General features: G+C 38.9%; 2 protein-coding genes across 7 annotated transcripts in view; one reads left to right on the top strand and one right to left on the bottom strand.

The window, feature by feature from the left end:
• Positions 1-4,466, top strand: part of USP8 (ubiquitin specific peptidase 8) — a 68,302-nt gene extending 63,836 nt beyond the window's left edge. For 5 of the 6 annotated variants that reach the window (XM_047766370.1, XM_047766367.1, XM_047766369.1 and 2 more), the window contains 2 exons: positions 1,877-2,009; positions 2,167-3,003. In XM_047766370.1, coding sequence (XP_047622326.1) covers positions 1,877-2,009; positions 2,167-2,352 — 319 coding nt within the window. In that variant the 3' untranslated portion in view covers positions 2,353-3,003. Of the gene's footprint in view, positions 1-1,876; positions 2,010-2,166; positions 3,004-4,340 lie in introns of those variants that run through there. The other variant, XM_047766368.1, reaches the window with a different exon arrangement.
• USP50 (ubiquitin specific peptidase 50) overlaps positions 4,201-17,249 on the bottom strand; it is a 33,503-nt gene continuing 20,454 nt past the window's right edge. The window contains exon 7 of the mRNA XM_047766373.1: positions 4,201-4,509. Coding sequence (XP_047622329.1) covers positions 4,318-4,509 — 192 coding nt within the window. The 3' untranslated portion in view covers positions 4,201-4,317. The remainder of the gene's footprint in view (positions 4,510-17,249) is intronic.

Raw genomic sequence — 17,249 nt, 5'->3', positions numbered from 1 at the left:
TTTTTTTTGTCTTTTTTTTTTGCTATTTCTAGGGCCGCTCCCGCGGCATATGGAGGTTCCCAGGCTAGGGGTCCAATCGGAGCTGTAGCCACCAGCCTACGCCAGAGCCACGTCTGCAACCTACACCACAGCTCACGGCAACGCCGGATCCTTAACCCACTGAGCAAGGCCAGGGACCGAACCCACAACCTCATGGTTCCTAGTCGGATTCGTTAAACCACTGCGCCACCACGGGAACTCCTTAGGCAGTTACATATGTTAATTTCAACATTGGCATGTTCAAATTCTTCTTGTATAAATTTCCTAGCAAAATCTTGTTACATCACGTGTCTTCTTCTTGAGGATCATGAGGTATAAATGATTACACATTTGTTCTGCTAAAAAAAATTTTATAGCCGCACCCATGGCAAATGGAAGTTCCTGGGCCAGGGGATGAATCTGAACCACAGCTGTGACAACACGGGATCCTTTATTAACCCACTGTGCTGGACAGGGGGTGGGACCTACACCTCTGTAGGGACTGGGGCCACTGCAGTCGGGTTCTTAACCCACTGAACCAATGGCGGGAACTCCTGTTCTGTTAAAATTTTTAATGCTATTTGTTATTCATGGAGAATATCTAAAAATATAAATTCAATTCAGAATTCAATTGTTTTGCTTTTGGGTTTGTTTACTCTCTTTTTACCACCTGGTATTTTTTCCTTTCCCTTTTGTAGCTGTGCCCTCAGCATGTGGAAGTTCCTGGGCCAGGGATTGAACCCGAGCCACAGCAGTGATGGCATCGTATCCTTTAACTGCTAGGCCACCAGGGAACTCCCCAGGATTCATTTAAAAAAAAAAACAAAAACTCTTTGAGTTCCTGCTGTGTCACAGCAGGATTGGCAGCATCTCCGCAGCACCAGCTCTCAGGTTCAATCCTAGCCTGGCACAGTGAGTTAAAGGATGAGGCATTACTGTAGCTGACCTAGGGTGTAGGTCTCAGTTGTGGCTCAGATCTGATCCCTGGCCCGGGAACTCCATATTACCGTGGGGTGCCAAAAGAGAAAAACATAATAATTCTGAAATAACCATATTACACCAGCCAAAATACCAGTTTTTGATGTTTAAAGAAGCAGAGTATGCCAGGGTAATGGAATGCCATTATTTCAATCACTGTTCTAAGTGCCCACGATTTCCAGCTCCAATTTCCCCAAAAGTACAAGTTGAAATTTGGAGCAACGCTCCTCTGTTGATCCCCTGTACTTTTGCAGTGATTAGTGTTAGAAGTAGGGGGTTTTCATAACTTGATGTTTGTAGCAGACTCAACTAATAGCTCTTGCTGGCCTAGGGATTATGGGACCTAGGTGTGGCCCTACTTCTACCACTCCAGCTATTTGACCTGCAACAAGACCATTTAATATCTGTGCACTTCAGTTTCTTCATTTGTAAGCCAGAAATGAAACCAAGTATCTTTTCTTTTTTCCTTTTTTTTTGTCTCTTTGTCTTTTTAGGGCCACATCTGCGGCATATAGAGGTTCCTAGGCTAGGGGTTGAATTGGAGCTGTAACCGCTGGCCTATGCCAGAGGCACAGCAACGCTGGATCCAAGCCACGTCTGTGACCTACACCACAGCTCCCAGCAACACTGGATCCTTAACCCACTGAGCGAGGCCAGGGATCGAACCCGCAACCTCATGGTTCTCAGTCAGATTCGTTTCTACTGGGCCACGATGGGAACTCCAAAACCAAGTATCTTTAACAGGTCCTTCCATTATCAAAATTCTGAGTATGTATTTGAAATAGATCTTATCCTGTCTAAAAATCTAGATGTTAATTAATTAATTAGGGTTCATCCTGATGTTTTTGGTTTGTAATTGCTGTAATGTTTTGCTCTGCAGTTTTTCCTATGATGGTAGGTGGAAGCAAAAATTACAGACATCTGTGGACTTCCCGTTAGAAAATCTTGACTTGGCACAGTATGTTATTGGCCCAAAGAACAATTTAAAGAAATACAATTTATTTTCTGTTTCGGTAAGTATCTCTTTGAACTAAATACTTTTTCTTTTGAAAAAGAAAGTTTCAAGCAGTTGCTTACCTCATAGGAAAGTAAGAATAACAAAAGGCTTTGAAATTATTGACATATTTTAAATAATTCAACTTAAATGGGTTTTCTACCTTTTTGGCACAGAATCACTATGGTGGACTGGATGGAGGTCACTACACTGCCTATTGTAAAAATGCAGCAAGACAGCGATGGTTTAAATTTGATGATCACGAAGTTTCTGATATCTCCATTTCTTCTGTGAAATCTTCAGCAGCTTATATCCTCTTTTATACGTCATTGGGACCACGAGTAACTGATGTTGCCACATAAGGAGAAGTAGGTTATAAGCTAGTTATCTTTTAACAGGCTGAGCAATACAGCCCTTGAAATGCTTATAAAGATACCGGATCGCTATGGCTGGCCATGTAAGGGAATTCTAGGACAGTGAGAGCTGTGTTACTATCACCATATATTTTAGGTCAGTGCTATTAATCAAAAATCTGACCAGTAACATTTAACAAGTATTGCAGTAAGCATTCCTGACAGGTACCATTTATTTCAAAAAAACTTTTTAAGTTTGCTCTAGAGTTAAAATAATTAACTAGCTAAGCATTATTATTCTGCTGGTCTAAAAACCATTGTATCCTGTATTTTCCGTTTCACTGTTATGGCCTTTTCACATTTCCAAATCTCAGCTTGATCTATGAATACTCTAGAATGATGTAAAGCAGATAGGAATGTATGTGTATATATTTATTGCACACTTGCACATCAAATCGATGTACATAGTATAATATGTGGTCCTTTTGTGAAGCCTAGATCTCAGAGGATTGCTTTTTTTTTCTTCCTTTTGGCCTATCCTGAGTAACTGCAGTGCTTTCTTAGGGAAATGACAGGGCAAAGCTCTTTTTCTGTTGGCTATGGGCTGTATTTGTGCACTAAACCTTTATTCTAAAAAAATAAATGGAAACTTTTCTTTAATTTTTTAAAATGAGAATTTTCATTTACACCTACATTAAAATCTTAATGAGAAAAATAATTTAAAATCCTGTAAGTGTTCTGTCTTTAATTTTATATTATCACACATAGGACAGAATAACTAAAGATTTTATACACACATACACACACTTTATCCCACTACAGTGACTTAGAATTTAGTTCGCTTACTCTGTTGCATCAGTTGATTCACTCTTCTTCATCTTGACCCCGAACTACATATAACACTTACGAGTCTCAGTATTGGGAGTCAGATATAATAACAACCAGACTTATTCTATCAAGAGTGTAGAATTCTTTGGATTAAGATTTTAAAAAAAAGAGTCAGGCATGACTGCAAAACTGCATTATAAACCACATCTTTATAAAGTGATGCATTTGGAGTTCCCGTTGTGGCACAGGGCAAACAAATCCGATTAGTATCCACGAGAACATGGGTTCAATCCCTGGCCTCACTCAGTGGGTTAAGGATCTGGTGTTGCCAAGAGCTGTGATGTAGCTCACAGACATGGCTCGGATCTCAAGTTGCTGTGGCTGCGGTGTAGGCTGGTGGCTGTAGCTCTGATTCGACCTCTAGCCTGGGAACTTCCGTATGCCATGGGTGCGGCCCTAAAAAGTGAAAAAAAAAAAAAAAGTGATTTATTAATAGGAACAGAGGAGCTTAGAATTTCACTTACCTCAGGGACTCAGTTGTTACAGATAAAATCAATATAAACACTCCATATAAAAACAGAATTCTAAAGTTGCTTCTAAAAGATGTCACCACTAGTGGACTCCCAGGAAGAAGATGAAAGGATAGGTTTTGAATTATGAAAGTGACGACTTCATGTACCACAAGTAGTCTGAGATTAAAGCTTCTTGGCTAAATTATCTGATCAAATTAAATATTTTCAGCTCACATTCTAAGCTCACAGAGCCATTTGAACAAAAGTTATTTCGGTTAGCTCTGTGAAATATCTTTGGAAAATAACTTTTTGGATATAAATAATTATGAGACAGTTTATGGTAAAAAAATAAATAAATACCCTAATAAACACTGCACTTTGAAGCCTGAACACAATATGTAGTCTAAGTGCTTTGAAGGCTCCCAGCCCATTGGCATTGCATCATTCTTATGCTGCCTTTTTTTGGTGGTCCAGGACCCATCTTTGTTATAGACTTATCTTATAAAAGTTTGCATAATATGCCAGAAAGACTTAAATGTGATGCAGGTAAGTTGCAAGAGTTTTAATGATAGTACAGAACTTAAGTACCAGTTTCTGACTACTTGTTTTGCAATTTTCAGGAATTACCATATTCCTAACTCTTGCATTTTTGTATAGGTATAGAAAAGGGCTGGCAGCTATAGAACAGGAGATACGCTGTAGCAGTTTGAACTGAAGTGTCCGGAATCTCACTGACTCGTGTGTCATCAAAGCTATACCAGGCCTGGGTCACCGAGTTCTTGCAGAAAGCAGTGTAGTGGCCACCATCCAGATCACCAAAATGGTTCTAGAGGAGAAAGGAATGTCAACATTAGTATTTACATTCGAATACTTTAAATACTTGGAATCAAAAAGGTAGGGCCAATAAATATTTTTTCTAATTGTCCCATATACTGGATTAAGAGGAAATGGTAATTTTGTTAAGTTAAATCCCACACATAGCCTGACTGCTATATTTTTCTTAATCACTGAACTTATATATTGTGTACATTGATTATTTAACAGAATCTGTGAATGAAGTAGGACAATATTTGGCAGCATCTAATATTTATTCATTAATACTTACTGAGCATGTACTGTACATAGCCTATTAAACATCAAGGGAAATTTTAAAATAAGAAAATAATAATCTTTCCTAAATGAGCTTATTGTTTAATTTTGACGACGTGGAAAAAAAATTTAACATTGGAGCAGGACATGAAAACAACTGTATATTGCTACCACGCAATTTGAGGCTGTTGTACTTGAACAACAGTTCTCCTGGTCATCTAAGGCCCCCAAAAAGAACCTGTTCCATCCTCTTTTTCGCATGTCTTTCCTAACCCAGTCAAAGAGTGTCTGAAGCAAAGGCACTGGAGAACCTCACTTCTCAGAAGGTGGTCTGGTATAGGCCAGGGGTTGACAAACTATTTGTGCATGGGTCAAAAAGCCAGCCCACTGCCTGTTTGTATATGGTCTGTGAATTAAGAATGCATTTTATATTTTTATACGGTTGAAGAAAGTCAAAAGAATAATATTTTGTGACATGTGAAAATTATAAATTATATGAAATTCAGATTTTTCAATGTCCTTAAATAAAGTTTTATGGGAACCCAGCCATGCTCACTCATTTATGTTTTTTGTTTTGTTTTTTTGTTTTTGTCTTTGTCTTTTTAAGGCTACATCTGTGGCATATGGAGGTTCCCAGGCTAGGGGTCGAATCAGAGCTGTAGCTGCTGGCCTGCACCACAGCCACAACAATGCGGGATTCGAGCCGCCTCTGCAAACTACAGCACAGCTCATGGCAACACCGGATCCTTAACCCACTGAGCGAGGCCAGGGATGGAACCCATGTCCTCATGGATTCTAGTCGGGTTCATTAACCACTGAGCCATGATGGGAACTCCTCCTTGTTTATGTTTTTAGCTGGCTGTTCTCACACTACAACAGTAAAGTTGAAGAGTTGCAGTACAGACTAGAGACTATATGGCTTGCAGAGCCTAAAATATTTACTGTCTAGCTTTTTGCAGAATAAGTTTGTTGATCCCTAGGATAGAGTGAAGAAAATGGATTTTTTTAATTCATTCTGACTATGAATTCAGCTCTAATACTACACAGTGACCTTAAAGAAATTATTTAACCATCTGAGCTTTAATTCCCCTGTCGTTTAAAATGGGGTAATTAGATCTGTCTTGTCTTACATGGCTACTATTTCTCTCTTAGTGCTGCCATATAGGAAGTACTTGGTTAAATATTTCCTAAGACCTTCATCTTCCCTCCCTCTCCCCCTACATGTTAGAGAAATACCCCAAAGCTGACATTTAAAAGATGCAGTCTTGGAGTTCCCTTCATGGCACAGTGGTTAACGAATCCAGCTAGGAACCATGAGGTTGCGGGTTCAATCCCTAGCCTTGCTCAGAGGGTTAAGGATCCGGTGTTGCCGTGAGCTGTGGTGTAGGTCGCAGACGCGGCTTGGATCCCACGTTGGCTCTGGCGTAGGCCAGTGGCTACAGCTCTGATTAGACCCCTAGCCTGGGAACCTCCATATGCCTTGGGAAGCGGCCCTAGAAAAGGCAAAAAGACAAAAAAAATTAATAAAATATCCAGTCTTTGATCCTGGTCCTTGCCATGTTACCTTAAGCTGATAGGCTCTTTGGCTTCCTTATTTATAAAATGGTGCCTATAATGGTGTGATTGTAATTTGACTGACAGAAACATCTGGTGGATCCAGATAATGAAGTAGTGTTTTAAAGTGACTAGACAGACCGCAGCTGGAATATGTTCAGTTGGATGGCTTATTGTTAAACAAACAAACAAAAAACTTAGTCAAAGAGAATGAAGCCTCTTTCTAGATTTCCATTCCCAGTAATTTGGGCAGACAATTAGCTAGCCTGAAAGCCTTAGTTATGGAAGTGCTGGACAAAACCTGTTAAATACCCTTTGAAATAAATGGCTAACTTTAAAGACTGTATAACGAAAGTAATCCCCAGAGGCCAAGAACAGAAGAAATAAAAAGATTAGCATAGCATGTGGTTCGTGTTGTGACTTCCTGGGAGTAAAGACAGTCCCTGGTTCCTGGAACCAGGGTACTTGCTTTAAGGACTGGAGGAGGTTAAGTCTTAGGTCCCAGCAAGGCGAGGAGTTGGGTTGAGATCCACACACATAACCACAACTCTTAAAGAGATTCGTCCTCAATAAAACAATGAACTAGGAGAGAAAAACCCATCCTCCAGTGCTTAGCTTAGCTTAGGCTCTGGGTACATAGAACAAAAGTCATTCCTGGAAGCTTGTTACCACAGACTGACTTCTCTTTGGTTTGGATTCAAAGTTACACTACCTGGGGAATTCCCTGATAGCTCAGAAGGTTAAGGATCTGTTGTTGTGGCATGGGTTCATTCCCTGGCCTGGGAACTTCCACATGCCTTGGAAAAAAATTTTTTTTTTCACTACCTGTGTGTCTCAGAATCCTGTGAATTTTTTTTTTTTTTTTTTTGGCCATACCCATGGCACATGGAAGTTCTCGAGCCACAAACTGAATCTGAGCCACAGCTGTGACCTGGATCTTTAACTCACCATGCCATAGCAGGAACTCCAGAATCTTGTGAATTTAATGTTAGAAGTATTCTGGGGTTGCCTTTGGCAAAAGGGAAGATAATTACTTTCTGGTTTGATGTATTTAATTCAGGCTGCACAGGATACCCACATAAGACAAAAACCTAGTAATGCTGAACTGACAATTTAGTATTACAGAACACACAAGGAAACAATTCACCATGAGTAAGAGTTAAAAGGCAATAAATAGAGACTATATAAAAGGCATAGACATTTAAGAAAAAGGAAGCAAACTTTGGAATCCTGAAAGGAACTTCTAGAAGTGAAAAATATAATACTTGAAATTAAAAATTCAGTGTAGAGATTAACTAGTACATAGAATTGAACAGAGAATGAATAAACTATAGAAATGAAACAGGAAATTACTCTGAATATCGTAGTGATAGGAAATTGAATGAAGACATTCAATATATGTCTAATAGGTGCTTCAGAGAATAGAGTATAGGCAATATTGAAAGTGATAATGACTAGAAATGATTAATGAAAGACATGAATCTTCAAATTTAGTAAATACAGTGAACCAAGCATAAATAAAAATAGTGCTTTAAGACAACACAAAGAGAAAAATCTTTAAAGCAGCCAGAAAAAAAGATTACCCACATGATGATAGAACTCCATAGCAGCCATATAAATCAGAAATAATAGGAGTTCCTGGCGTGGTGCAGTGGTTAACAAATCCGACTAGGAACCATGATGTTGAGGGTTCGATCCCTGGCCTTGCTGAGTGGGTTAAGGATCCGGTGTTGCTGTGAGTTGTGGTGTAGGTCAAAGACGTGGCTCGGATCCCATGTTGCTGTGGCTCTGGCATAGGCCGGTGGCTACAGCTCTGATTCGACCCCTGGCCTGGGAAACTCCATATGCCACGGGAGCGGCCCTAGAAAAGGCAAAAAAACAAACAAAAAGAGAAATAATAAAATAGTTTCAAAATGATAATCTAGAATTTGGTTTCTAGTTAAATTATTCAAGAAAGAAAAGTGAACTAAAAACTTTTTCAGTCAAAGACTTGGGAGGCTTTCCCATTGTGCCTCATAAGCGTTAAGAACCTGACTAGTCTCTGTGAGGATGCAGGTTCTATTCCTGGCCTCACTTAGTGGGTTAAGGATCTGGAGTTGCGCAAGAAGTGGCTTAGGTTGCAGATGTGTCTCAGATCTGGCATTGCTGTGGCTGTGGTCTAGGCCTCCAGCTGCAGCTCCAGCTGGACCCCTAGCTTGGGAACATCTATATGCCTCAGGTACAGCCTTGAGAAAAAGAGAACAAAAAACAGACTTGGGAGACTTCAGGATAACAAGTTATTGAAAAGTGTACTGAAATATATCCCAAGTAAATAAAATTGGATACAAATGAAAAAGTGACATAGATTAGATAGCAAAAGTTTGTAAAGATCTTAATAAATATAGACCAACATGAACTATATAGGACCATGACAAATAATGTCTACTTTGTAGGTAAATATTATAAAGTTAAAACCAGTATGCTAGAAAACAATAGTAGTTCAATCATTAGAATTATAATGATCTAAGATCCTTCTGTTTGTTTGAGAGGAGCATATGGGGTGGGGTCTTAATTAACTTTAGGCTTTAAATCAAATATAGAGGCTCAAAAGTTTTAAGGGTAATTATAAAAGAATCTAAATAAAATGTATAACCTCCAAAGCTGCAGAGGAAAAGAATAAAGAGAACTATCATTATAGTAGCAGGTAAGAAAAAAGCAGGGGGGATAACTAGAGAAATCAGGTTAACACATAAGAATAACAAACAAATCCAAATTTATTACTATTTGAAGTATATGGAAATGTACTAAACTTACTAGAGAGAGATTGATTGGATTTTTAAAATCCATTTCTAGGAGTTTACATTGTGACCTAGTGGGTTAAGAATCCAACCAGTATCCATGAGGATGTGGGTTCAATCCCTGGCCTCACTCAGTGGGTTAAGGATCCAGTGTTGCCATGAGCTGCAGTGTAGGCTTGCAGATGTGGCTCAGATCCATTGTTGCTGTGGCTGTGGCATAGGCCAGCAGCTGCAGCTCTGATTTGACCCCTGGCCCAGGAACCTCCATATGCCACAGGTGTGGCCCTAAAAAAAAGGAAAAAATAAAATAAACTTTAAAAAAAATCCATTTCCACATTCTACACTATTTAACATTAAGAACTCAATGTGAATTCAAAGGAACGGAAAAAAGATAAAGTAGGTAGACACTACTGAAAGAAAGCTGGAGGAGCTATATAAATAAATTAAAATGGACTTAAAAAACATAAATGATTGAGTCATAAAATTGAAAAAAAGTTCGACACCAAAAAGATAACTCCAAACTGCTATGCATCTAATAAAATAAGATTCATTTAGAAAAATATTACCAACTCCAGGAAAAGTTTGATAACTCTGCTATCATGTTTATATTTCTTATATACCATTACATTATGTGTGTATGGATATACAATAAATAATGACCAGATTGTATTTATCCCAGCCAGTAGTAAAATTAGAAAATCTATAAATGCAACTGACCATATTAATAGATTAGTAAGGATTCAGGGGAGCCATAGCATCTCAATTATTGTGGAAAAAGATTAGTAAAATGCAACACATTTGCAAACATGCACAAAAACCATTATGTTAAAACCAGGGTAGAGGAGTTCCCGGCGTGGCACAGTGGTTGACGAATCCAATTAGGGACCATGGGCTTTCAGGTTCCATCCCTGGCCTTGCTCAGTGGGTTGAGGATCCGGCATTGCCGTGAGCTGTGGTGTATGTAGGTTGAGGACACGGCTCAGATCCCCCATTGCTGTGGCTCTGGCGTAGGCCAGCGGCTGCAGCTCCGATTGGACCCCTAGCCTGGGAACCTCCATATGCCATGGGTGCGGCCCTAGTAAAGGCAAAAAGACAAAAATAAATAAACAAAAACTTAACAGCAAACATTCTTGATTGCCCCCTTTAAAAAATCAAGGAAAAAAAACAACAAACATTCATTCAAGGTGTAGCACTCTGGTCTCACTTCCTCCCAGGAGCATACAGAAAAACTTTCTGGTTCATATCAGGAAACAACCCGGAAGTATATAATCTGACAAATTCCTCTTAAAGGGCTTACGTGCTCAGACTTGCTCACCCTAGAGCTCAGTGCAGAGGCAGCCAATTGAGAGGTGCCCAGACTTTATATGAATGAGGCTCATTTGCTAATCTTAAAAGTATTAGTCTAAGAGGCAAGCATCTAATTTAACACACATCTAGGGGACTGCTGGCTGGGGAGCTTCATCTATAAACTCTCCCTCTCCCTAGCTCTAGCTGCAGTTTTCTTTTCTTTTTCTTTTTCCCAGGAGGCACAATTTACTCACTCTCCCTCTGCCTCACTCCAGCCAGTGGGCACCATTGCCACACTCTGCCTCTGCTAATGCTTCAGAGCACCAGTGTCTCCAAGAGGGGAGCTTTTACATGTGTCTAGTTTTGCAGATGCTGCCCAGGGGATGCCCCTTGATCTCCTAGCTGTGGGGGCAAGGGGTGAATCCCATGGGCAATTGGGGAGAGAGTTCCTGGCAGACCACCTCCTTCAGGGCACAGCAGAGACAGCAGACTGAAACATATCCCCAGTCTTTTTATGAAAGAGGCTTATTTGCTTGTCCTGGAGCTTCAGCCTGAGAGACATGCTTCTGGGGACAAATAGGGCCCAACGGAGGTGTTCTCAGGGAACCTAGACTGGTGGATGCAACCTCTGTGCTCTCCCACTGCTTTGCTCCAGCTCACCAATATCTCTAAGAAAGGAGCTTATGCCTTTGTCTAGCACACTGATTTTTACAGTTGCCACCAGGAAACTCCTCTACATTGCCTGACTCTGGTAACCAGTGGAGCTTATGCCCATGAGTCCCACAGGATATACAGTTATTCATATGGGAAAAAATTAAATCTATACCAAACACATGTCTATAAAAAGGGCAAACACAAAATTTAGGAGTCCCTGGTGGCCTAGCAATTAAGGATCTGGCATTGTCACTGCTATGGCTCAGGTCATTGCCCTAGGTGCAGGTTTGTTCCCTAGCCCATGAACTTCTATATGCTGTAGGTACAGCCAAAAATAAAAATTTTTAAACTTTTGGAAGACATAGGAAGGTATCTTTGTAATTTCAAGACTGGAAGGATATCTTAAATGAGATACAGAAAACAACTAGAAAATATTGATATTGATGTTTTAATTAAAATTAAAACTTCTGTTTGTTAGGAGTCACTATAAGATACAAAAACCAAATGAGTTTTGTGAATCTTGAAGGGATTCTCATCTTTAAAAAAACAGTTATATAAAAAACACTGAACCAACTGGGGACATTTGAAAATGGATTTATGATTATAAATGGAATATAAGATAGAATTTTTAATGTTCTTACAGATAATACCAGTAATTGTGTGTATGTAGGAGAAAGTGGTTAGAAGATACATTTATTTATGGATGAATTCTCATAATATATGCAACTAACATTCAGATAATTTTAGCATAAATTTTTATATAAATATGTATAAATATATACATAGAACAGGAGAGAAAATAAACAAAAATATATTAAAATGTATATATACACTGGCAAAATATTAGTTGTTGTATCTAGATGAAGAATATACCAGTGTTCTTAGTACAGTTCTTTCAGATTTTCTGAATGTTTCCAAATTTTTATTTAAAAACTTGGGAGAAAAAAAAAGGCCTATAAAAAGAGGCTCATCATCATTAGTCTAGGGAAATGCAATTCAAAATCATGAGATACTACTTTAAACTCAGCTGTACTGCTAAAATAAAAAATAAAATATTAATTGTTGGCAGGATATGGGACAGGGAAACCTTATACACTGCTAATGGAAAATGATGCAGTTATTTTGGAAAATAGTTTCGTAGTTCCTTGAAAAGTTAAAATAGATTTACCATGTGACCCAGTAATTTCACTTTTAGGTATATACCTATGAGAAATGAAAACGTGTCCACACAAAAACCTGTACACAAATATTCATAGCAGCATTACTGACAACAGCCAAAAAGTAGAAACAACCCAAATGCCTATCAGCAGATGATTGGATAAATGAAATGTGATAAACCCATACAATGGAGTATTATTTGTCAATAAAAGGAATGAAGCACAGATAATGCTGCATTAAGGATAAACCTTGAAAACATGCTGAATAAAAGAACATTCACAAAAGGCCACATATTGTATTATTCTATTTATGCAAAATGTCTAGCAAATCCATAGAAACAGAGTATATTAGTGACTGCCATGGGCTGGGAGGAGAAGGTGTGGGTTATGAAGTTTCTTTGGGGGATGATGACAGTATTCTAAATGAATATACTAAAAACCATGTAACTGTATACATTAAAGAGTGAATTAATGGTATGTGAATTATCTCAATAACTTACATTTTTAAAGTTGGAAAAGAAAAAGATAATGTACAACAAACCAAAACTGAGAGAAGTTATTTGCGACATCTATAACTTAGAAACACTACCTAGAGCACATGAAGAGCTTCTTTGAATAAGTAAGAAGAAAGAGAAATAACCCTTTTTAAAATGTGCAAAAGAACAATTTTCATATAATAGGAAAGAAATATGGTAAGATGATTAGTAGGGAAATACAATTTAAGAAATATAATGTATACCTATTAGATGTGCAAAAATTATTAACTGGTAGGAGTGTTTAATGGTATAACCACTTTGATAACCATTCATATTTCCTAGAAAGTTAAATCACATACTCTATGATGCAAGTTATTCCATTCCTAAGTATACACACTAAGCAAACTCTCACAGATATATATGCTAGAATGTCCACACAGTGTTGTTCATAATAGCAAAAATTTGGAAACAATCAAATGTCCATCAATAGGACAATGGATAAATTACGGTATATTCACACATATGCTAGCGAAATTACAGATGCATATAAAAATATGGGTGAATCTTAAAAACAATATAATGAAAAAAGCAACCTGCCAAAGTCTAAAGAATATAATGTATTTTTATAAATCTCAAATGCAAGGAAGCTAAATAATATATTGTTTATCTATGTGTGAAATAAAATTATATTAAATAGTCAAGGGAATAATGAGCTTTAAATCTAGGAGAGTGTAACCTCAAGGGGGGCTGAGGGAAAGGAAGGAGCATACAGGTAGATGCAATTGCACTAATGATGTTTAAGTTAATTGAGTGATGATTTCACAGGTCCTCATTTATCATGTTTCCATTATGTATTCTTTTATATACATCAAATATAATGATATTTAAAAGATAAAAGAGCTGGTTCTTTGAAAAGATAAACAAAATGGTAAACTTCAGCTAGACTCATCAAGGAAAAAAGAGGGCCCAAATCAACAAAATCAGAAATGAAAAAGGAAAACTTAAAACCAACACCAAAGAAATGCAGAGGATCATAAGAGAATACTATAAACAAGTATACACAATGAAATAGACAACCTAAAAGAAATGGAACAAATTCCCAGAAAATTCAATCCCCCAAGTCTGAACTAGGAAGAGAGAGAAAATACGAACAGAGGGAGTTCCCGTCGTGGCACAATGGTTAACGAATCCGACTAGGAACCATGAGGTTGCGGGTTCGGTCCCTGCCCTTGCTCAGTGGGTTAATGATCCGGCGTTGCCGTGAGCTGTGGTGTAGGTTGCAGACACGGCTCGGATCCTGCGTTGCTGTGGCTCTGGCGTAGGCCGGCAGCTACAGCTCCGATTAGACCCCTAGCCTGGGAACCTCCATATGCCGCAGGAGCGGCCCAAGAAATAGCAAAAAGGCAAAAAAAAAAAAAAAAAAAAGAAAATATGAACAGAACAATTAACACTAATTGAACTGAATCAATAATTTTAAAACTCCCAACAAACAAAAATCCACAACCAGACAGCTTCACAAGTGAATCTTACCGAACATTTAGAGAAGAGTTAACACCTATCCTCAAACTGTTTCAGAAAATTACAGAGGAAGGAATTCATCTGAATTCATTTTAGGAAGCCAGTATTACCCTGATACCAAACTAAACAAAGATATCACAAAAAAAGAAGATTATAAGCCAATACCTCTCACAAACATATATGTAAAAGCCCTCAACAAAATATTAGTAAAGTAGATTCACTAATACATTAAAAGGATCAGATACCATGATCAAGTGGAATTTATCCTAAGGATGCAAGGATTGTTCAGTATCTGCAAATCAGTGTGATACACCACATTAACAAATTGAAGAATAAAAATCATATGATTATCTCAATAAATGAAGAAAAATGTTTTGACAAATTCAATATCTATTTATGACTAAAAACTCCTTTTTTTTTTTTTTTTGTCTTTTTAGGGCCACACCCGCAGCATACGGAGGTTCCCAGGCTCAGGGTCTAATCGGAGCTACAGCTGGATTCATTTCCACTGCACCACGACAGGAACTCCCTAAAAAAATTTTTATAGTGATTTTTACTTTTTTCATTATAGCTGATTTACAGTGTTCTGTTAATTTTCTACCACACAGCAAGGTGACCCAGTCACACATACATGTATACATTCTTTCTCACATTATCATGCTCCATCACAAGTGACTAGATATAGTTCCCAGTGCTATACAGCAGGATCCCATTGCTTATCCATTTGAAAGGCAATAGTTTGCATCTATTAACCTCAAATTCCCAGTCCCTCCCATTCTTCCCCCTCCCTCTTAGCAACAAGTCTGTTCTCCATGTCCATGATTTTCTTTTCTGTGGAATACGACTAACAACTCTCAATGAAGTGGTATAGAGGGAAAATATCCCAAAATAATAAAGACCATATATGACAAGCCCACAGCTAACATCATACTCCACTGGTGGAAAACTGAAAGCATTTCCCCTGAGATTAGAAACAAGACAAGGATGTCCACTCTTACCACAGCAGTCAGACAAGAAAGAGAAATAAAGGGAATCCTAACTAGAAAAAAAGAGGTAAAACTCACTGTTTGCAGATTATATGATACTTATATGTAGAAAATCCTAAAAATGCCATAAAAAAACTATTAGAGGAGTTCCCGTTGTGGTGCAGCAGAAACAAATCTGAGTAGGAACCATGAGGTGCCAGTTCAATCCTTGGCCTCACTCAGGGGGTTAAGGATCTGGCATTGCCATGAGCTGTGGTGTAGGTTGCAGATGTGGCTCGGATCCAGTGTTGCTGTGGCGTAGGCTGGCAGCAGTATCTCTGATTTGACCCCTAGTCTGGAACCTCCATATGCTGCAAGTGTGGCCCTAAAAAGCAAAAACGAAAAACAAAAAGCAAAAAAAAACCCCAAAACTACTAGAACTCATCAATAAATTCAGTAAAGTTGCAGGATACAAAATTAATATATAGAATCTGTTTCATTTCTGTACACCAACAATGAACCATCATAAAGAGAAATTAACACAAAAACAGATACATAGATCAGAGAATAGAACAGAGAGGCCATAAATGAACTATGGTCAGTTAATCTATGACAAAGGAGGCAATAACAACAGTGGGGAAATTGTATAGAAATGGTGTGGGGGCTGGAGACAGGATTAAGATGGTGGAATAGGACTGGAGCTCAACTTCTCTCAAAAACAAGAAAACTACAACTAAATGCTGAACAACCTTCAGCCAAATGGACTGGAAACTTTCAAAAAGATATCCTCCTCCAGAAGACAAAGAGGAAGCCACATCAAGAGGTAAGAGCAGTGATTACATGATATAAGCAACCCTATACCTCCAGGGTGTGGGGGGAAGCCCACAGACTGGAAAGTAACTGTATCAGAGAGACTCACCTACAGGAGTGAGAGTTCCTGACCCCACATCAAATCCCCATGCCTGGGGATCTGGCATTGGGAGAAAGAGCCCCTGTAGCATCTGGTATTGAAGGCCAGAGAGGCTTATGTGCAGGAGCTCCATGGGACTGGGGGAAATGGAGACCCCATCCTTGAAAGGTGCACAAAGACATTCACGTGCACTGCGTTCCAGGACAAAGCAAAGCAAAGGCTCCATAGGAATCTGGGTTGGACCTGACTGCACTTCTTGGAGGATCTCTTGAGAAAACGGGGGGACGGGGGGGGGCTGTGGCTTGTTGTAGGGGAAGGACATTGGAATCAAAGCTCTTGGGAATATTCATCAGCTTTGTGTGTTTCTCCAGAGGTGGCCGCTTTTTGAAAATCTGGCCCCACCCATAAGCACTGAGAAGCCCCAGGCCAAACAACAATCCAGGTGGGATCGCAGCCCCACCCATCAGTAAACAGGCTGCCTAAAGACCCCCCCCCCAGGCACACAGCCACCTCTAACCTCAACCAGAGACAAGGCCCCACCCACCAGAGGGATAGGAATCTGCTCCACCTACGAGTGGGCAGGCACCAGTCCCTCCCATCAGGAAGCCTATACCAAGCCCACATAACAACTTCAGCCACAAGGGAGGCAGACACCAGAAGTAAGAGAGGCTACAACTCTACTGTCTGCAAAAAGGACACCACACCAAAAACCTATAAAAATGATAAGACAGAGAAATATAACTCAGATAATGGAGCAAGAAAAAAACTCAGAAAAACAACTACGCCTCCAGGAAAAAGACTTTAGACTGTTGATGCTGAAGATGATGCAAGACATTACAAATAAACTGGAGGCAGACAGATAATTTAGAGCAAACACAAAGAAAGGAAATACAAGATTTAAAACTTAAGCAAGCAGAGATGCAAAATACAATAACTGAAATAAAAAACTCATTAGAAGCAACCAACAGCAGAATACAGGAGTCAGAAGAACGCATATGTGAGGTGGAAGACAGACTAGTGGAAATCACTGATGTGGAAAAAAAAAGAGAAAAAAGATTGAAAACAAATGAAGACAGGCTCAGAGAACTCTGGGACAACATTAAACGCACCAACATCTGTATCATAGGGAGAAAAGAGAAAGAAAGGGACAGAAAAAATATTCGAAGATAATAGCTGAAA

Source organism: Phacochoerus africanus, chromosome 2 (assembly GCF_016906955.1).
Source record: "Phacochoerus africanus isolate WHEZ1 chromosome 2, ROS_Pafr_v1, whole genome shotgun sequence".
Lineage (NCBI taxonomy): Eukaryota > Metazoa > Chordata > Mammalia > Artiodactyla > Suidae > Phacochoerus > Phacochoerus africanus.
Note: the sequence above shows the minus strand (reverse complement) of the source record. Positions and strands in the feature narration are given on the sequence as shown.